Here is a 22,467-nt window from a genome sequence, read left to right as displayed (position 1 = left end):
CGCGGGAAGAGCCAAGATTGAATTACTTATGGAATTGCCGGTCCACGGCTATGAAAGCAATTTACGAGAAGCGCGGGGGCGGCGCATGCGCAGGCGCGGGGGTCCTAGGTGTGTGTACACGGTCGAGAAAAAGCATTCGAAACCTTCTCGATATTCCCCCGTGACGGGTGAATATTTCAGGAGCGTCCCGTTTCACGGACACTTCGTCCACCGTGTGTATATCAATTTAACGCGGAGATTGCGCGATGCACAACTTTGTCGAAAATATAAATTCACCGGACGGCTCGACGAACTTAGATGCTACTGAATAATACATAACCGATTGTATTTTATACACGGGGAACGGGCGGGGTTGCGGAGAGAAGGTAAAGGATAGAAGGTAAAGGAGAGGGTTGGATGATAGGGTGGTGTTGCACGGAGGCTTGTCTTCCGCGCTGAAACGGGCGGTATCATAAACATTTAAGAGGGTTCTAAATGCGTGCTCCATCCTCCCGGAAACGCTGTATCGAAGAAATATGGGTAAGTTTCGTTCGTGGTGGAGTGCCGCGTGTTAACGGATAAACGTTCTCGTATCAACGTTTCGGTAACGAACGGATAAATAAAACTACGGGTATATATAATATAATAACTTGCAACGATAATCACCGATGATGGGACGTTCGAACCGTCTCGAGCAGCGGTTGGAAACGTTTATAATATCGATCACGAGTCTCGAAACCTCCTACGAGAATTGAAACAATGTTATCCACTGTTGTGGATATATCGATTCTGGATACTTCGATTACGGTTCTTCAAAACCGATATTGTATACATATATAATATGCTTCTGCAACTGTTGTTTTTCGGTTTAATATCGGTTATGATTGTTATATAATATAATATCGGAATATGTAGAAGGTTGTTTGGATATAAATATACATATTCGAACAATATTTGAAGTTTGTTGCGTTCAGATACCTCTGAAATATTCCAGTAAATTTTTTAACGTCCTCTGTCGTCTCCAAGCTGACAGAGGAGAACAAATTCTCGACCCCTGGAACAGGACGTTTAATAACGAAGGAATTTACAAATAAATATTCCCAATGAATAACTGATTTGCTCTGCTACGACAATATCGGTACGTTACTCCGTCGTTGGAATTCCTTTACGCTCCTCCATTGTTTGAAAACCGTTGACCTGCAAAACATCTTATCCCCTTGAAACGTACTCTACATAGGCCGACGTGATCTTATGCATTGGATAGTAATACAATCCTAGTGGAGCAGTGCATTCAATATTATGTCGAAGAATCGACCGGGCCAACCGTATCGAAGTGTATGAACTTGTTCAAAATTAAATGCGGTGCACGAACATCGATGCACCAACGTTTACACACACACACACACACACACACTCACTTTTCGATGCATTTTCAATTTTCAGTTTCACCGATTTTACGTGGCAGATATTTCGGTGACACTTCCATTTTGGACAATAATCTACGGGGCAAATCTTGTAAATTGAAATTAAAAAGTGATTAACACAAACGTGTAACAACTGAAAGATTTCAATGTGTTTGAAACGTGTTGGAAGGGAAAGGTACCGAGCATCCTCAATCCACGATTAAGGGCCGGCCACAGACCTTACCGAAACCTAACCTGGACTATTACTTTTAGCTCCGGAACACTCAAAAACCATTCCACTTTAGTACAATTTATGGTCATTGAAATCGCTCCTAATGCGAGGTCGTTACTACTGTAATTATTATTTCGTCAACATTACGGTGAATAACGATTAGTAAAAAATGTAAGCGACTCGTATTGTTTTGTTCTCTTATCGTTTTCGTTTTAAGGTTCTCTTAATTCATTCGTCTTCAGTTTGTTTATAGTTATTCATCAAGAACACGATTTGTGTTTCGTACGGATGATCCGCCTGTTCTTGTCGTTAATTTAACTATTTCTTTATTCACATTTTAATTTAAGTATAAATCGACGTTCAGTGGTTGGAATAGCAAAACATTCGAGGCTTCGTAAGTTTCGCTCGTTGATGAAAATGAGAATTACACACGTATCTATATACGTACAGAAAATGTGATTGCAAAACCGTTTCGTATCCCCTAACCCGACATTCAACGAAGCTTAATCTAAAAGCAAACATTGTTCGAAATACAGAATCGTTTCAACCTAAAACAAACCACCTTATGGCATATGAAATACGTTCACTAATTGTGACACGAAAAATGTTTCCTATTTGAATAATTTCAAGATATTCTTTTTTTATCGTGCACTTAAAACGAGAAGGTAATTAGGAAGAGATAACTAGAAAAGATAATTAGGTTTGGAAGGGACAAGCAGAAAAGATAATTAGGTGAGACACTCTGGTGTATTTATAACCCTAGTTTACTGTACCAATGAAACGAATTTGACGAACCAATTACGAATTATAATACGAGCGCAATGTTGATTTCACAGATGCGGTTCCGTATCCGCCAGTGACTTCGTCGAATTCTCGAATTACATGTCCAGGGACCGGAAGTACCAGAGGCATTGTGGTCAACTGAAGGAATTCGATGTCGCCAGTGACAGAAAGTTCTTTCGCGTGACTTTCAAGAGCAACGACAGATACGACGGAACGGGATTTAATGCCAGCTACGTGTTTGTAGACGAGGAAGGAAATTTTACAACAAAGCCGCCAACGAGTAATGCGTCAACGTTAAAAGGTAAAACTAAACTTCTCTTACCACCGACTTTCGTTCCCTTTCACACTTGAATTTTTACATTTCCTACACACAATGCCTGTTGTTTTTTTTCTTTTCCTTTTTTTATCCCCTTCGGGTTAATTTCCGTGTACGGAGAAACTGAAATGGAATTTCTAAAATACTAGTGTAAATTCGTTGCATTTATTCTGCAAAATGTGACCACTTCAAAGCATAAGAGCATGCCTTTGTATTTTCTTTTTTTTTTTTTTTTTAATAAAATACACTATGATAACATACTAGTTATGACGAATATATATCGAAGCATTTATAGTTTGTTTTAAATAAATTCTATATTGTTTACACCTAGAAATATATTTGGAATTAAATTGTATAAGAAGAATTAGTATCGGTTAATCGTATATTACAAAATACATTATACAACGATTATTAGACAAGGTTTTAGACAATTCCTCTCCAACCATCTAATCACAAACCCAAGCTCCATCGATACTAAGTTATCGAAGAATCGTCAACAAATTATAACGAGGTTCGTTGATCGATATATAGTAGATATTCTTTTTTCAAATAGAACAATATTTTGTTCTCTACCCTTATAGAGAATAAATAGACAAATTCAACAGTCTCTAACAATATATACTAGCTTAGAAAATACATACCCTTAGATACTAACACAATTACTAGAATCATCGATGGAATACACTATATAACTTGAATAATTTACGAAAAATACTAATATGTGGATACATGGATACATGTTTGCAACGAAACATAGTATTACATAATAATATTGGATTGTTCGAAAAGTGATTTCGTTTTCCAAATGTCGAAAAAAATCGTGTTCCATTTTCACCAAAAAAAAAAAACGAAATGACTTTCTGAACAACCCAATAATATGTGGATACACGGATACATTTTTGCAACGAAATATAGTATTACACAATAATACTTATTCCAAAGATAACTCTGCAAATGACTTAATAAAAACAGATACTCGTAGACTGATAATTAATCGTGAAGATTTTCCATTGTTTCGTTCTAATGCAACCAATTGACCCAACCGTTACTATAAAATTGACACCCGAGGTGGAAGATTTGCTTACAAACTTCCTAAACAGCAACCACTTATTGGTATGCATATTCTAATGAACGAATCGATGTCGTGCAGCTTATGCCAGTCCTTAGAAACGCGAGACCGAGCTGGCTGGGCTCACGAGACATAGTTTGCAATGCAAACACCGTTACAATTCTGCGTTGCGAAACGCGCGATGTATGCATTTATAATATTCCCGGGGAAGAAGAAGTTTATACCCCGTGAACGCAAAAGTTCTCCAATTTCTTTTTTCTTTTTTTCTATTTTTTTTTACCGAACAGAGCCGCGCAACCCCCGTACGCAGCTTTAAAAAATCAAACCCCCGTACCCCCCTCATCGGATTCGACCGGTTTATCTGGAAATCCCATGAATAATAGACAGTTTACATCCGAAACAGCGGAAGCTCGCATCGCTGTAAAAAAGATTGTACGCGATTTATAATAGGATTTGCAATAGACGGTTCCGGCAGGGCTCCTCCCTGCAGATATTGATAGAGGAAATCGAATTTTTGTGTACATTCTTCCATTATTAAATCACTCGGGAAACGGATTCGTTTGCTTAATCGTACGTAAATCGTAGGAATCGAGAGCCCTGCACCGTACAGGAAACGCATACCGAATCCATGTGCATCGAAGCCCACCTGGTGACGGCTACGGTGGTAACTTTTGCAATTTTAAGCTCTGCTTGGTACGGATTGTAACCAGACGCGAATATGAACGGAGCGTAGAGCGTTTACGGAGTTAATGAATCGCGAATTGAAGTTGTAAAAGTTATTTAAACACCGTGGAAATCTCATCTGCCCGGATCGTGGGTAACCCCGATGTAGGTACACGAGACAAACCTAACCCAGACCTGACAAGTGGGTATCGAATGGCCAGTTTCTAGCCGCCGTGAATCACCCAGTTAAGCTGATCACCTAGATCTAACAGTTGTTTCCCCGAAAGCTTTATTCCCTGATCTCTCTTTCTCTTTAAATTCCCTTGTTACTTGGCGTACGACCCTCGTAAGTTTGTAAAATTGTGGAACAGGTGACTCTCAGATACCAAACTGACAATGTTCGCGTATTGTACTGTGGATAAAATTGTTCGTGTTGAATACAGCGAGTACTTTCGTTCGTTCCTAAGATTTTCACTCGAGTCGAATTGTATAAACACGATGTATTGTAGGGAGAATGGAAGATCACTTCTACGATGAGAAGTATGTACCGAGGAAGGAAATTGTGAATAGTGTCGATGAATGTTTTGTTATTACGTTGAAATAATGATAGTGGTCGAATACCACGCTAGTCGAATTTTATAAATATAGTGTATTGTAGGAGAAAGGAAAAAAACGAAGGTCGGATAAACAATAACGTAAGATCGTCGATAAAGGGATTGTGGACAATAACAAGTGATATTCGCTTAATTGCAACCCTCTCAAAGATTTACCAAGACGTTTAATCTGATACGATTAACAATTCCTGCCAGAAGTAATCTTTCTTTCTCCATACACTACATTTACTCTGCGTTGGAAATATTGAAGTCAAATCCACGCGTGCATTTCTCTAAGAAAAATCGAAGGAAAGAGAACATAAACGTCCGCGTGAGTACGCTTACTTTTTTTTCAAATACAATATTAAGAAACAAACTCTATCAAGTAAACTCTAAATAAATTTAAGAGTTCACTGTATCGACTTCTTAATACTACATTTACTCTGCGTTGGAAATATTGAAGTCAGATCCACGCGTGCATTTCTCTGAGAAGAAAAATCGAAGGAAAGAGAACATAAACGTCCGCGTGAGTACGCTTACCTTTTTTTTTTTTGAAATATAATATTAAGTAACAAACTCTATCAAGTAAACTCTAAATGAATTTAAGAGTTCGCTGCATCGATTTCTTAATAATTACTATCGATACAATATCGCAACCCTAGCAGTTCGCGTAGACTGCATCCGGAGTATGAACGGAACAATGGTTTCGAGAAAAAAGCACTTACACGGTGAACGTGCTTCGTATGCACATCGTGAGATTTTTATTTTAAAAGTATCCCGTACGATCTCTTTCGTGTTTCGCGATATTACGCGTGTACCGTGAACGTGTGTGCGATACGTAGAAGAAAAAAAAAGGAAGATAAGAAATAATAAAAAAAAAAGAAAGCACGTTTCGCGCATCGGACAATTCTTTTTACGCCGTTTGGATGCAATGTAAAAACGGCGGTATACAAACCAATCGTAAAGACAAGAATCAAGTTTTCCGGGCATAAAGGGAAGCCGAACAAACTTACAGAAACCTTTTTGGACGATATACTTTAAATTGTACCAGTCGTCCTTGTTTCTTTTCCCTTCGATTCTCTCAGACACGCCCACGATGGAGTCTTCGCGTGTACACGAACATAAATTGATACACCTGACCCGCGCACTCTGTCGAGTGAAATCAATTAATATCGATCGCCCCCCCCCCCCCTACCACCGATCCACGCCCCCTCCTGTCAAATTAAATCGCGAAAGGAAACCGTTATTCGTTTTCAACGGCGATCGTGCCCGAATGCCCGAGATTCAAGCCGCTTTTGTTACTTTTTCGACATTATTGGACGCTTAATAGTTATCTACCTTCGCGTCTTCAATTGGCAACGCAATCCAATATCTTTAATATCAGGTAATCCCATAAATGATGCGAATTGTCTCTTATACTGGTTGGCGAGGCGGGTTCCGGGGGTGTTCGGGGGGTTGTAATTCGAGGCACAATCGAAGAGCGGACAATTCCTCGTGGAAATAACATCGAAGGTACCGGTGTAACATTCTTTTCCGCGCAGAGCTTCGTTTTTTTTTCGAAAAAAATCGAATTTGGAAACTCGTGGAACACGACTGCGTTCTGCTCGCGGTCGTAAACATTTGCAAACGGAATAATTAGAGTTTTTTTGGGACGAGTTTCCAAAGGTTACTTAGAATCGAATCGATATGTTTTTCATCGATGTATGAATAATTTTTAATCGTTCTTTTTACAGCTCGAAGCATTGTGTTCGACGAAATGAATCAAAAAACAAATGGATATTGTTGGTTGTAATATATTTACCGTCGTTAATTCTCGTTACGATTTTACGATTTTGAGAGAAATGGAATTCGTTCGTTTGGAAACGTTTATTTGAAGGATTATTTGCCGAAAAAGTTAATGAAAGTAGTTTGGAAACCGTAATTTCAATAAAGAAGAAGTTTCGTGAAATAAAATATTTACCGTCCGTACGTACGAATTTTGTTCGACAATATTCGAACGTTGTAAAACAATTCTTATATTCCATAAATTCTATTCGTTGAAAACCTTTTGTTTACAAGAACTTTTATTTATCTGCTCCCATTCGAACTTGTAAAGTGAGAACTTTTTAGAGAAAAAAAAAGTTCCATTTAGACGATTTAATTTCAACGTATGAAAAAAGTTCTACGACTGTTCCAACTCCCAATTTAGTTTCGAATTGCAAAAAATTTCCCTCTCAACGAATATCTACTTTACTCTCTGTGTCATTTGCAAATAGTGACGATTGAAAATCGTTCTTTAGAGCCTTGCGATTATTTTATGTTCGTTCAGGATTCCCTCGTTAAATGATCGTAATTTTCCCTCGATAAGTGAACCAGTGCTCGATAACACAAACGATGTTATCGATTCAAACATCGCTGCAAATATTTTCTGCGCGTTAACTTCACTATCTCCACCACTAGTAACCGTTGCATCAAATTACCAAAGAATCGACCTAAATCTTACACTCTCGATCACTTCTAACAAGTGTAGAATAACAAACAATACACAACACTGTATTCAAACATCGCTGCAAATATTTTCTGCACGTTAAATTCACTATCTCCACCATTAATAATCGTTGCATCAAATTACCAAAGAATCGACCTAAATCTTACACTCTTGATTGCTTCTAACAAGTGCAGAATAACAAACAATACACAATATTGTACTTCGATGATTTTATAAAAATTTGTAAAGTTTTGTGAAAACTTAAAAATTTGTAAAGCTTTCATTTAGTATCTACCTCGTGTCCAGTGTGTCCTAAATCATATTAACGAATTGAATGCCAAAATTTCGTTTCGTTGAAGCAGTGTTGCGATACAGGAACAAAAATTCGTGCGATACGCTCGAACACTTCGCTACTTCCATTGAATACTAGCGGACTCCTTGCATTCGAGCCACCAAGGTGTTAAAAGGTGAAAGTAGTTCTTCTCAACAGGGCAAATGGTGTGAGGTCTCCCAAGTCGATTCTTTCTTTGACACGATCTCACAAAATACCTTCCAGTGAAAGCACAATCCTCAGTGAATAGAAGCATTTTTGTCCCCCAATCAAATTCTTCATGAAAGCTTTTTTTTGCAGACAGACGCGTAAACATTACTGGGAACACTTCGCGAAACTTCGTTCGCACCTCGAATCGAGAAATCTTCGTACAGATCGCGAACAATCGTGGAAATCTTGAAATTGGACATGTGTCATTGCAATCAATCTAATCCTCTTGTCGTTGCAATCGATACAATCCTCCTTGTTGATCTGACTACTGTTTATCTCGAGCAGCTAAGCAAATGAGTATACGATCACGGTTGATCACGATACAATAGTGTCTTTATTCGTTAATTAAAACTCTCGTTACAGTTAAACAGTGACATTAATCTCCCAGTAGTAAACTTTTAATCATTTACCAAATAACATCTCCCGAATCGTTGGTTACACGAGGTGAAATCCTTCTTTGAACAATTTCCTCGACTAAATAATTCGCCACGCAGCCCTCGGATCTAGATTGACCCGCGTAATCGATACGATTAATAAACGCTATTCATTACTGTACGCGGTAATCCGCAGTCGAACGCTCGTGTTTCATAATTTATGAATAAATTGATGAAGAGATTAATCCAGGGAAGAAATCGAAATAGGTTGTTCGATTAAATCTCGTGAAAGTTAAATGGAATCGAAATTACCGTAATAGGATTGCGGTATAATATTCGAAATTGTCGCGGCGATCGTACGTGAAAACTAATTACATTTGCATATAAAAACGATGCGGCGCGAAGAGACGAGAAAACAGAGGAACGTGGGATAGGAAAAAAATCGGGAGATATTAGGACGATCAACAAGTTGAACCTAACAAATGGATCGTGGATGGTTTTTCGATCGACCGCGAGAATATGAGCAATTAATAACGTATAGGTGGTCGGTAATAGTGTAGTTGTTCAAAGTGAGCAGAGAATGGTGGGGTGGAGGGTGAATACAACGTAACCGTACATTAATTTAATGAATTTAATTTATATAATGACATATTAAATACGAGTTGCAATCCGCTGTACAAACAGCGATAGGCATTATGTCGATAGTGTGTTGGTAACATTTACATTAATTTAAATTGAGCCCGTTTACACGGCACGGAATACACAGTTCCGCTTTGTTCGCTAAACTTAATATTCCATCGAGGGTAGAATAACACTTGATTTTTCCCACGTATCGTGTATCACCCGCGTCATTTTATTTCACATTTATACCTCCACCTACTCTCCGTGACCTTTTCGATGTTCAGAATAATTTGAAAATCTATTGGATATATAAGGTATTTAAACGAAAGAAATTTATTGTGTTTCTTACACAATGTATACATCGGTGAAAAAAAATAATTAAGACTAATTCGTAGCCATCTCCACCTACTTTCTGTGATCATTTCAATGTTCATAATAATTTGAAAATCTATTGGAGATATAAGGGATTTAAACGAAAAAAATTCATTGTGTTTCTTACACGACGTACATATCGTTGAAAAAAATAATTAAGACTAATTCGTAGCCACCTCCACCTCCTTTCTATGATCTTTTCGATGTTCGGAATAATTTAGAAATCTATTGGGAATTACAAGGGATTTAAACAAAAGAAATTCATTGTATTTACACACGACGTACACATCGTTGAAAAAAAATAATTAAGACTAATTCGTAGCCACCTCCACCTCCTTTCTATGATCTTTTCGATGTTCAGAATAATTTATAAATGTATTGGGAATTACAAGGGATTTAAACAAAAGAAATTCATTGTATTTACACACGACGTACACATCGTTGAAAAAAATAATTAAGACTAATTCGCAGCAATCAGTGCCGTTTCTCGCTTCGCGATTACTCCCCAGTGAAACGAAATTTTCCAAACGCGAGAAGAATCGGTGGAAAAATTGCGAAGGAAATTGCAAGTTAAATTAAAAAAGAAAATTGCACGGATGTAACGGTCGCAGTGGCGTAAACAACGGAGCAAACAATACGATTCTCTGGCATCAACTCCTGCAATTTAGTCGATCATGAAAGTAATTAATGTGTTCGCCTCAATTCTCCTGTACAGAATCCGGGCCGGCAATTGAACCCCTTCCTCGCTGCTGCAAAAAACAAAAAAAAAAATTCGGGAAAACCAAACAAAGGCAATTATTAGTCGCGCCGAGTCCCGAATGCAGCTGACAAAATTGAATTGGACAACATTGTTTCCGAACATGCTGCAAACCGAACATTGCCGTGACGTATTTACAGTCCAGTATTTTACGTGACCAAAAAATCGATTTATTTTTAAGCGAGTTGTAAGTTCTAATTTTCGTACCGTGTACAATCTTGAGAACACCTCGGTAAAATTTGAAACAAAAATTCGAAAAATTGACAATGTTACGAGGATACCAAGAGGACTATTGAACGATACCCTGAACAATATCTGAGCATTATTTTTCAATTGTTAATAAATAAACGAGAGTTTCTTTTCCACTAGTTTCGCTGCCAAAACGATTCCACTTTGCGAATTTTCAAATTTCGAAAACATTTCTAAACTATCTACAGATAGTCGCTATCGGTTGAAAATACGATTGTTTCTCATTCCGAACTAACACAAGTCTAACACAATTGATTTTCACGCGACTATTTCGATGTATTTCTAAACGAGGTTACCATCGCGATCTCTTCGACGCTTCGTTCGCGATGCGACTGCATTCGTGTGCATCCAGTATTTTGATTACGTCATCAACGTCTAATATTTACCACGACGCGATCGCGTTGGATCTCGTAACGTAGCGATTCATTATGAAACAGAAACCATCGCGTCAAGCCTCACCCCCCCCCCCCTGCGTGCTTTCGAATGCAATTACTTGCAAGGTATACTATACGTTTGGTCGTGCCTTGTTGCTGGATTTTTCCAATGGTCTGCGCCACGACAAAACGAAAATCCCTGCAGGTCGTTTGCGATGCAGATCAACGCGAGAAACGCGGCGATGGCCCCTCGTCGTAAAAGCGTACCACACTGTACGTTGTTACGAGGATATAAATGTTCGTTCGGCGCTTGTAAACTCATACGAACGTCTGGTTTGAAACTAAATGCTCGGAGAAAAAGTCACTCGGTTTTTGAAAAATTATTTGATACCGTTGAAATGATCATTTAATTATATCGACTTGATAGTGTGATTTTTAAAGAGAAATTCGTTATGGAACATTATCGAACGCACGATGAAAAATATTTTTTATTTTGGAGCGACTGTCGGTGACCGAGAGAACATTTCTATTAATTTTGTAACGTAATTGTCCCGTTTACGTGCGATTGTATTGAGTTAACTAATCGCTAGCCTTCGATAATATGGGCGTAGTGGATCGTCTAATTATCTAAAATTACTGCAAGTTGTTTGTGAACTTGCTCGGCCTGATAAAACGATCGACATTAATGCGCAATAAAATTTGAAATTTAAATAAGCGAAAAACGATGTTTCGGAGGTGTTTCAGCCTTGATCGCGTTGCATTTAAATTTTTAATTTTATCGCGTGTTAATACTGATCGTTTTAATCGGTCTAAGTTTACCGATAACTTGGTAACCAATTCATTGGAAGGTTCAATACCATCGATTATTTAAGTTCATTAGATTTCTAATCTCGGTGAATATTTCCAACTATAAAATAAACAACATTTATTCGAGACATTGATAAATGGTTAATCGATGCAATCAATTAATCATAATAACAAGTTTTCGACATTACTTTTTTGAGTTATTTTCGATGCAATATTATTTATTGGCAACTTCAGACAATAAATAATATTGTATTAATTGCATTGCAATAAATCGCGTGATACGACTAATGATTTATCAATACGTTTTAATAACACGAGCATGAACGCTTTTCGTATTTATTCCATGTATTTTTATATTTTATATAGTTAACTCCCTCGTTGCGTTAGCCGAGTTTCGTCGATCACTACGTACGTATACTGTGTAAAAATCGATTAAATTCGATTTATGACCTAACCCTGCTAACATTGACTTTATCGAGCCAACGGTACGTAATTACCTGTAAAGTTTTTGCCATTTAAATTGACTTTACCTCGTCTGTTGTTTAAAACAATTTGCACAATTTTAATTCCACACCGAGAGTTTAAACAAAATATAGTGAAGAATGTACTTCGTTGGAAAAATTTGAAAAAAAAATATGGTAAAGAATATACTTCGTTGGAAAAATTTTAAGATAAAGTTAAAGCATATCGAAGCAAACGTGTCGTGTTGTAAAAGAGATCGAATTTTTGATAAAATTGTTATATTTCCGGGATAACTAAACTAGGGAGAATTCAGTTCACGTTTAGTCATCCGTGTGATACTATATTTCGTAGATATAACTACATTACTTCGTATTAGATAAAATCCCTGAGGGAGTTGTCTGAGTGGTAGGGCTGAGACTGGACGATGAGACGAACGTTGTCATTCTCGGGTGTTATCTGATACTGTTTAAAACCAGTGAAATTATTAAAGGATAACAAGAACCGAGCGTCGTATTACTAATAAATAGCAAGTATTCGTACACTTTGATACTTACTATGAAATATAATTAATAGTAAGTATATCAATAGTAAGAAAATAAAAATCAATCATACATAAGTATTGAATTGAAATGTGTTAAACATTCAATTTCCGTTAATTGATATCAAATATTTCTATGGATAAATCTGGATGAACCAATATGATAAATTCTCTTCTACAATTTTATATTCCTTTTCAATTACATACTTTCATATACTATATAATTAGGGAATAAATTTCACTATACATACTATCTTGAAAATTCTTCCAACTAGAAAGTTGACATCTATAACAATTATCATAAATTAAAAGAAAAAATAGTATCATTGAGTAGGATCGCCCGATAGGAGGCGGGGCTAGCGTTCCCCCACCGCGAGGATCTTTTTCAAAGGGTCGAACTATACATCGAACGAAATATTCGATCCTGCGGTTACCATTCGTACGATCGTAACGAAACGAACCTCGAATCGATTTACAATTTGTTGACAGACGATTGTACAATACACGTTAAGCTTGTTCCCTCGACCGCTTCTCCTTGTTCCGTTGCAATCGTTCCAGTAAACGACCACATACACTCGGACGTAAGGAAGCCGGATATCGCGTATCAGAAATTATTTCTCTTATCGCTAGTAACCGTTATCACGGATGCGTATCTGCTCTTCCTTACGTCGAGGCACCGATCGATGTCGGCCAACCCGGTGCAGAGCGTAAAAAGATTTTTATAACGTCGTTATCTCGATCGCGTCAAGGTAATCACGAGTCTGTCTGCTTTATTTTTTGTTAAAGGTGCAACACTGCTGGCGCTGGTGCTCACGAGCCTCCTTCTCTTTGGTCGAGTTTCGCTTTAATCACCATCGGTAACTACTTGGACGGGTCTTGGCTCAATTTACAACGAACTATAACTTCGAGGACAGGAGCCATCGAAAATCCTCCATTATATTCGGCGTACCAAGGAAAGTGGCTACATTGTTTGCGTCATTGATATTGCCAAAAGGATAGGAAAACCGATCCCCCGAGAAGACACACGGGGACATCGTAATTCATTTATTAGGTTCATCACCGCGCTAACCCGATGACGATCATTCTCCATCATTTTACGACGACCACCACGGAGAAACGTACTCTACTGGCAATAAAGTATTCGAACTTACCATGGGGGAACTCTCGATGAGAAAATTCGAAAGATTACGAACATTTCGGTACCTGTGCACAGGTACCCGAACGAAAGATCATTTCTTGGAAAATGACTTGAAGAGTGGAAAATTGTGCTGGAAATTTTCGGATCGATTCTGTTTCGTGACTCGTTAACGATACGATTTATCCTTATTTTCTTCGCGATAAACTAGAATCGAAAAGAACGTTGACCAACAGTCTTACGATTTTTATTACGAATTGTATCGTGAATATTTATCCAGCATTTTAACGGTTACTCCCGTGTTACGATACTTTAAACGTACCACGAGTGTACCGAGTATTATTAGAGGGTACACTTAACGTAGAAATGAAATATTCTCACCATTTCTTTTAAAATTAATCTCGCGCCACTCGAGCGACCAGTACGACCAACAAACACAGTACAATCTAACCAAACAATCTCGTGCACGTTCGTAACCTTTTCATTTTCGGCTCGAGGAGTTCCCTGTTAGTGTACTTAATTTAATGAACACGTACGCAGAGAGGATATTAGGGGAGTTGTACAAGTAATGGGATATGTCTATGATTCGTTGTAGCGCGACGTATTCAGAAGTGCTGAATTGTTAATGTTTTTCCTCCTCGTACGTAAACGAATTTATTAAATCGCTATGAACTATCTGTCCGACGAATAACTCGAAAGTTATACGTACAGTGAACAAAGAGACACGAAAAGAAAGAAAAAAGAAAAAAAGAATTCGCCTTCCTAAATACACGATACACTACGGACATATTTATTATTACATCCTCTATACGACTGTGATGTTTCCATTCCTTCTTAGTTTAACTAGGAAACGTATACAAGTCTGATTATACGCGAGAAAAATATAGTTATTCGTGGAACCATGAATAGTTTGGCCGAACGGTTACGAATTGCCGTTCAAACGTGCCAGAAAGAAGAGGATTTACGGTTAACGGTTTACAATCGAGATTTTCGATGCGATTAAAATGTCGAAGAGGTACAGAGAAACACGGTAACAATCCGAAACCAACGTTGGAAGCTTAATTAGTCGGATTTAATAAAATATGTGTGTGTTCGATAATTGGAACGAGTATCTATTATATTATTAAGAGTGATCATTGAATCGGGGAGATGTTCGACATTAAAATATTCGAAGAAAAAGCAATAACGTTAACGATCGAACGGAACGATTACAGTTCCAATGGATATTGAAAAACGGTTTGAAATAATTTTCTGATCGCGCAAAAATGCTTCAGAGAATTGGGACGCACGTTCTGTATAATCTTGCGCGGTGTTCGTTTTCAAATAATTACCAAATCTTCGATGTCTCGTCGACGAATTTCTTTCTTTATTTATTTTAATTAGTCCAAGTCGGTTATGCTTCGATAACCGCCTCATTTTTTGCACAGTAGTTCGATTTACGTGCACAGCGATTCGCACAGGTGTTCGTGTCGCGTGAACTTTTCATTCGAAACGATTTGTATATCGCAAAAAAAGAATAGTATAGAGGAAGTGTGAATGAGATACTTCGTTATCTGAGTTTTCAATCGTGACATATTTTTCAAACATGTGAAATAATACGATATAATCGTGATTGAAATTTTAAACAATAAAATTGTACGATAGAATCGGTACACAGAACATGTCACAAAAGTATCCGTAACGTTTGATATGTAATCGGTGTTAATAAAGATTTCGTAGGATCTTGGCTATCTGTAATAACAATGTAAAAAACAATCTGATACACTTTGTGACAAAAATATAATGTAAAATAACTTTACAATACACGACACTTTATGATGGTATTTATTCTGTTGCACGTGCGTTCATACAACACACTACAACCCAAAATCGGGGTCTACAACCAACCACCCAGGGATTCCTTCTTTCTTTCTACGCGCATGCGTGGAACGTTTCGATTAAGGGCATATTTTTAATGCACAGGTGCATGGACAAACTACAGGGAGTATTCTCAAAAATCTTTGAATTAAATTTAACGGGTATTTTCATTAAATATTGCTTCGAACTTTTCAAAGTTGTCGCTTTAATGTTTCCTCTTCAATATTCTTATTATATTTCTCTTTTTTAATATTGTACAGAGTGTCTCTGAAAAAATGGGAAGTATTTTATTTACCGATACGGCGCCTAAGGATAACGACAAAAGGTTATGTAAATATATGTTCTATTTTACCATGCGTGAAGATGCCTTGTCATCCATGTAATTACTCTTCCTTGTTTTTCACGAATTCATCGAAAAGTTTATTCAATACTGTATTGGAAAGTGTCAACACTTTCAATGGACGTTGCGCACACAATGTTTCAATAAATGACAACATAGCAATTTGGCAGGTATTGATCTTGTCGGAAAGGCAAATTAAACTATGCAATTCGTAGAGTACTACGAAAGGATATGAATCATGTGAAAGAATCAGACATTGTTTGCAAACAGTTGAACAGAATAAATAGTACCAGCTTTGTTTGCTGGGAGTATTATTATTTACGGGGAAAAAAAACTCGCTGTACGTCACAAAATAAAATAACACAGGACATATATATTTATATAAACTTTTTTCTTTATCTTTATGCGCAGCATTAACATGAAAAATATTTCCCATTTATTCAGAGTCATCCCGTACGTACGGAAGCAATTATTTTAAAATACGGACCACTTGGAATTATTATTTAAGTCTTTTATTTTCGTTCAAAATACAATCGACGAATACTAAATTTCCAACTTGTTCACCATCCATGTAACCTCTTACAATTACGAATCCTGTTCCTTATTAATCTACCATTTTATTTTACAATAACTCGGAACCCTAAAAAATAATATGTTCAAAAATGTTTCGAAAATACGAAAAACTAAGCTCTCTCGTTGTTCAGAATCGTTGTTCCCTCGTTATTCTCAAAGTTGCAATTACGATACCTTGTACTATTTATTTCTTAATAAAATCGGTACCGATCGAAAGCTCAGATAACAAACTACCTTCTCCTCGAATTTTCCGCTGTGTCGCATAAATCGTTCGAGATTAAAAAAAAAAAAGAATTCAAAGTACACGAATTGCTTTCACGATCCAACGTACCATCGAGCAGATCGGCGACAATTACCGCGACGAACATAACTCTCAATCGAAAGAAAACTGAACCGTTAACGAAACCTGCGAGCTGCTAGAGCTTAATAAAAAACCAAACAAAAATAACAAGCTGTAGTGGAGGAGAGGCTGACGGATGAAATATGATACACAAATTTCAACGTTCAAACTTCGCCCGCGTAACAAGCAATCAATAAAGATAAATGTTTAACGATCGATGTAAGCGACCGTGGAGCCGCGCGGAGAAATGCATCGGCATTGCATCAGCGAGGCAGAAAGTCATTAACTTCAGAGTTAACGACAGTTCCCCAGAACTTTATCGCGCAGAGATCCGCCACTTTTCCAGAAAATTATTTCAAACTGGAAACTCGCGAACAACAAGCCATCGCTCGCTTCCCTGAGCTTATCGCGACGAGTATAACAACACTAACAAAAAGGCGGGTGGATTTTTACAATTACGATCGCCGTCAGTCGGGAGTAACGTCGTTAAAACGAAACCACGTTAACAAACGTGAAACGTCACCGCTAGCGAGCGGAGAACCGAGAGAGAGAGAGAGAGAGAGAGAGAGAAAAAAAAAAACAGAAAAAGGTTAAAAAAAAAATTAAAAAAAACCCGACCGTCATCGATGGTCATCGTTCGAAGAATTTAAACGATCCAGCGACACACCGTTTAACGAAGATTGAACTCTCACGAATTCAATATCAAACTTACGTATCCGGTGATACGTAAGAAATAGGTAGAGCAATACTGTCATTGTGTATGTTAGACCACTGTGAATATTTTTTAATAGGTTTATAATACGTTGACTACTTCTCCCGAGTTTCCGATTGATTTATAAAAAAAAAAAGTGAAGAAAAAAATATATGAAAAATAGCGTGACTGCGCCATTAAGATTCGAATGCACCCGAGCGCGCGCGTGTTCGTGTGTGTATGTGTGTGTGTGTGTGTGTGTATGCGAGAAAGAGAGAAACAGAGCGAAAGAAGAACGAGAATACAAGACGCGTACGATGTATATGAGCGAGTTAAAGAAACTTCCGTTCGTTGTTATTTCTATGTTGTCTATAAGAGATGAAGATGGCGGAAACACTATTAGACAGTTGTACACATAATCGGCACTATGAAATGCTTGTATGTAAGTACCACGTTGTAAATACTGTTACATTTAATCCGTTCGAGCTGCTGTCTACTAAATACATTGCCGTACCGTTTTATTCCGTACCGAGGTGCTCAGATGTAACGGAGTTAACTGAGAGAAAGAAAGAAAAAAAAAAAGAAAAGAAAAGGAAACGGTAAGTCGTAGCTTTTCGCTCGTTCCCACCCCGAGTCCAGAGATGGGGAAAATTTTATTCGAATAAAAAATGAAGTTTCAGAACCAACGCAAGGTTGATTAAAATTTTCATTCGTTCGTCGCGAGACGTGCTTCGTTTCGATTTAAATGTTCAATTGTTTTTTTTTCCCCCCATTCAACGCAGCAAGACTTTGAAAAAAAAAGAATTGTATCTCTCTATTCCGTGCTCGAAACTTTTATCCAGATGAAAATATTGCCCATCTCCAACTGATTGTACCCTTTCGTTCCACGCTCTATTTCGTATCTGTATTTATTTAAGGCGATACACCGGTAAATTCGTTCGTTTCGCGTCGTGATCGAAGATCGAACGTAATTAACGATCCCTCGTTTAAACGTCGAGCGGAAAGAGAGAAAAAATGAACGACGGATGAGATTCGGTGGTACGCGACCGCTTTCGGGGATGAGAAAAAAAAAGAAAAAAAAAAGAGAGAGAAACTATAGGCAGAATACTTTATTGTCGTTCTATGTGGAATTCATTTGCCACGACGAGGTAACCGGCGTCGAGTTCGCGACGATTAGTGCGGACATCTATGCGTTTATGAAGGATCTATGTGTACAAGAACGACTCGAAACCTAGCTGAATAGTTATTAAAAAAAAAATAATTAACACTTCGAACCACTCGCGATCGACGACTCAACGAGCGCTCCGTAATTAGGCAGAACGTTCAGGGGCGGCCTAGCAGCAAGTTCCTGAGCCCATAAACGAAAAAAAACAAACCAAAGAGGAGGGGGGTGAACGATGTAAAGAACGAAAGAAATTCAAACGTGGGAGAAAAAAGAAAACGAAGACGAGGAAGAGGAGGAAGAAGAAACTTTTATCCTTACACGCCGCGTGTCGCTCAGATATCTGCGAGTTCACGAAGTCGCGCCTGGGGCGCTCCACACACTTTGTCCCGCGGTTCAAACTACTCAAAAGCATCGTAGTCTTGCTCCGAACAAGGCGCGGACGTTGATCGGAGCAACGACTACGGTATCCGCTGGTGGCGGATGTATTTTCTTATTCTGTTTTGAGGCTCTTGCCAAAATCATCTCACGCATAAGTTACTGAACTGTAATGCAATCATCGTTACTGTCCTAATAAATCTTAGCATACGAATCCATACGAAACACGTGATGATCTTTTTCTTAATGCGACCACGGGGGGATTTCGATCGTTTCGAATCTGAAGTATTCTCGATCGTTTCAGATCGGAGTGAATTGTTCCTTTTTCTTTCGGATCGAAAGCATTCAAGATCGATTAAGGATAATTGATTAATAGAAAATGTTAATTGTAAGCTAAAGGTATCTTTGTTGGTGTTTTTATCATTGTATTTAAACTCTGAGTTTATTTGGAGCGTAAAGAAAAGCAAATCAACTGGTCAAAGTTTGCAAATTATAATTGAGAAGATGTATCTAACCACAGTGATTAGAGGCCAATTTAATAGAATTACACCGAGTTGAAAATTGAAGGAAACCATTGAAGTAATATAAATTTATTTAATTGTAATCGAAAGGTCTTTTTGTTGGTGTTTTTATTATTGTATTTAAACTCTGAGTTTATTTGAAAAGCAAATTACCTAGTCAAAGTTTGCAGATTATTATTGAGAAGATGTATTTAACCACAGTGATTAGAGGCTAATTTGATAGAATTACACTGAGTTGGAAATTGAAGGAAACCATTGAAGTAATATAAATTTATAATTTGTAACTGATAAACCTCGTTGCAAGAAACAATCAAATCGTGTCGAACATTCGTTCAAAAACAAGTTGTTTCGGAGATACTCAGCTTTTTCGTTTGTAAGTTAATAGCTCGGTGTACGATTACAAATGGTGTAGGATGAATAATATCTCGGGATATCACTGTGTTGACAATTAACAGAGACTTTTTAATACGTGTATCTGTTTTATTACTTTATTTTGTTTCATTAGCATTTGTTGAACAAAAATTTCGTCAACATCTGTATCATGTACAATCGTGCAGCTATTGACTTACAAATTAAACGGCCGAATATTTCTAAAGTTATTAGTTTCTGGATATATTTTTTTATTAGGATTTCTAGACACAATTTCTAAGCTTAGTACTATCAATTTTCAAATGTAACCAGAATCATCGAAATCTCCCCGCAACTAAATTTAACATTATCATGTAATACTCCTAACTTTTATCAACCGACACTCTCAGATATTTCTTCTATTTTTCATACATTTCATTTCACTAGATCCTAATCCAAATAGAACTGAATAGTTTTTGTTAAGTTTAGTAATAAGAGGTACTCGATTACGTGCAATACAAATATAATAAATTATCAGAACATTATTTAAGAGAAGTCAGAAATGATTTAATAAATGCAAATGAGAAAGAAGCATACAACCACTCGATCATTCTTACCAGAAATCCCGCCCCGCTCGTTTAAAATTGAAAAAAAAAAACAATACAAATAATAAATTACAATTAAACGTTCGCCACCTTATCGATAAATAAAGTAAAACGAGACACAACGTTACGTACATTTAAAATACGTAATAAAATACGTAATAAAATGCGTAATAAAATACGCGATAAAACAGGTAATACGTGAATAAAATATAGCTAAACTTCAAAGGTAAACGAAAAGCGATACGTTCAACGAATTCGTCGCAATTAAGCATTCGCTATCTTATCGATAAATAAAACGAAACGTATCGATGCAAAATTCCTCGAAGTTTCAACTTTTTTTTCAGTAAACGTCGTCGGGTATGAAAGCTACGTGAAAGTTTCTTTTTTTTTTTCGCGACTAGAATTTTCAAAAGCGCAAAGGGCTCCAAGGACCGGAAAGTTTGAAAACCACTGGAGCATTATATTCGGGCAATTTTGCAGTGGCGTAGCGTTACTTGAACCGGCCATCGCGTCAGCCGTTTAACTCGAAAACGCAGACCGACCAGAATATCGAATAGGCAGAAACTTCCGCGGAAGTTCACCGCTCGAGAACCACTTTGTGGATTTACCACGAAAACCTGTTCATCAATTTCGCGTCTTACGTTCTCTCCCCTCCCGTGGTTCTTTTCGCGGGAAAACAAGCCACGATACCGGTGAAATTCCACCATAACTCCGCTGGATCGTTAAGCAAAGAAAGATCCTCCGACTTGAGTAGCTACCAAACGAGAACACTCCTACCACGCATCGTACAAACGGTTTGTAACTGTTTGGGATAATTATCCGCGGCAATTAGAACCAAGACGAATGTCAGAACGAAGCGCGGTAATCGCTCCCACGACGGTTGAAACGTTACTCCGTTTCAGCCAAATTATTTTTCTAACAATGAAACGTGAGAACCTCGCTACTGGGAAGGATAAAGGGCGTTCGTTGCCTGAACAAGTTTGGTTAGTAGCCAGGTGCACGAAGATACAAATGGGAGAAAATTTACTGGAGAAACTATTGCTCCGAATGGAGCAACTTGGGATCAATGTGCAACAGGAAAGAATGATCGTATTAGTAATCGATTTGGCGGGAAATAGTAATTGAACGCTTGGATGAAAATTTATAAGATTTTTGAAATTGTTCGGGTTTGTTTATTGTATAGCTCGAATCGAGAGAAAAATACGCCTCTTCTAACCCCACTTTTTTTCGTAAGTGTTACCAGAATTGCATATTGTTTTTTAAACGATTAGATTTATCATTCTCGTTACTCGATGCGTGTACAAATATTGGTAGGTGTTAAATGAAACAAATACTCACGGGAGCTGCTTCGAATCCTTTAATATAAGCATGTTCGTTCAAGATGTTCAAACGTCTCGATGTGCGCAATAGATAGGGCGATAGATAGATGACATTCGAAGACCTCGTACTTCCTGTTACACTTTCGTTACGTATACTCCATCACGGATTTTCTAGAATATTTAATAGCTTCCAGCACAACCGGAGTGAATCTATTGAAAAAATGTATCGAACTTTAACCAATTGTGAAACCATTAGATTCCTTTATTGGACAATTAGCACTGTTAGAAACAAACGCAAAAAGAGACGTTTGATTCTTCCTCGGACACGTAGCGGCACATGACGGTAAGCGTTGGTACTTCGATATTCATACCACGTGCTCGGAAGTTGTTACCTGGATTTCAAACTCTGTCGAAATATTATCTCGTGAATAAGAGAAGGACAAGGGAAAATAAAATATAAGAATCGTTCCTATCAAATAACAGTTTCGTTTTATCGTGGTGTTCGAGTTCCGTGCGACACTTGGTGGCAAAAATCTGACGAAAAATACCTCGAAGGGAATTCATCGAGAACGCCAAGACCGTTCTAACCTATGGAGAA

General features: G+C 37.6%; 1 protein-coding gene and 1 long non-coding RNA gene across 9 annotated transcripts in view; one reads left to right on the top strand and one right to left on the bottom strand.

The window, feature by feature from the left end:
- The window catches only part of Sol1, a 636,201-nt gene extending 622,679 nt beyond the window's left edge, over positions 1 to 13,522 (top strand). For all 3 annotated transcript variants that reach the window (XM_076308829.1, XM_076308831.1, XM_076308830.1), the window contains exons 12-13: positions 2,451 to 2,698; positions 13,387 to 13,522. In XM_076308829.1, the coding sequence (XP_076164944.1) occupies positions 2,451 to 2,698; positions 13,387 to 13,448 (310 nt within the window). In that variant the 3' untranslated portion in view covers positions 13,449 to 13,522. The remainder of the gene's footprint in view (positions 1 to 2,450; positions 2,699 to 13,386) is intronic.
- LOC143145447 (uncharacterized) overlaps positions 1 to 22,174 on the bottom strand; it is a 112,191-nt gene extending 90,017 nt beyond the window's left edge. For all 6 annotated transcript variants that reach the window (XR_012991680.1, XR_012991679.1, XR_012991684.1 and 3 more), the window contains exon 1: positions 21,889 to 22,174. This is a non-coding gene — a long non-coding RNA (uncharacterized LOC143145447). The remainder of the gene's footprint in view (positions 1 to 21,888) is intronic.
- Positions 22,175 to 22,467: the final 293 nt, after the last annotated feature.

Source organism: Ptiloglossa arizonensis, chromosome 4 (assembly GCF_051014685.1).
Source record: "Ptiloglossa arizonensis isolate GNS036 chromosome 4, iyPtiAriz1_principal, whole genome shotgun sequence".
Classification (NCBI taxonomy): domain Eukaryota; kingdom Metazoa; phylum Arthropoda; class Insecta; order Hymenoptera; family Colletidae; genus Ptiloglossa; species Ptiloglossa arizonensis.
Note: the sequence above shows the minus strand (reverse complement) of the source record. Positions and strands in the feature narration are given on the sequence as shown.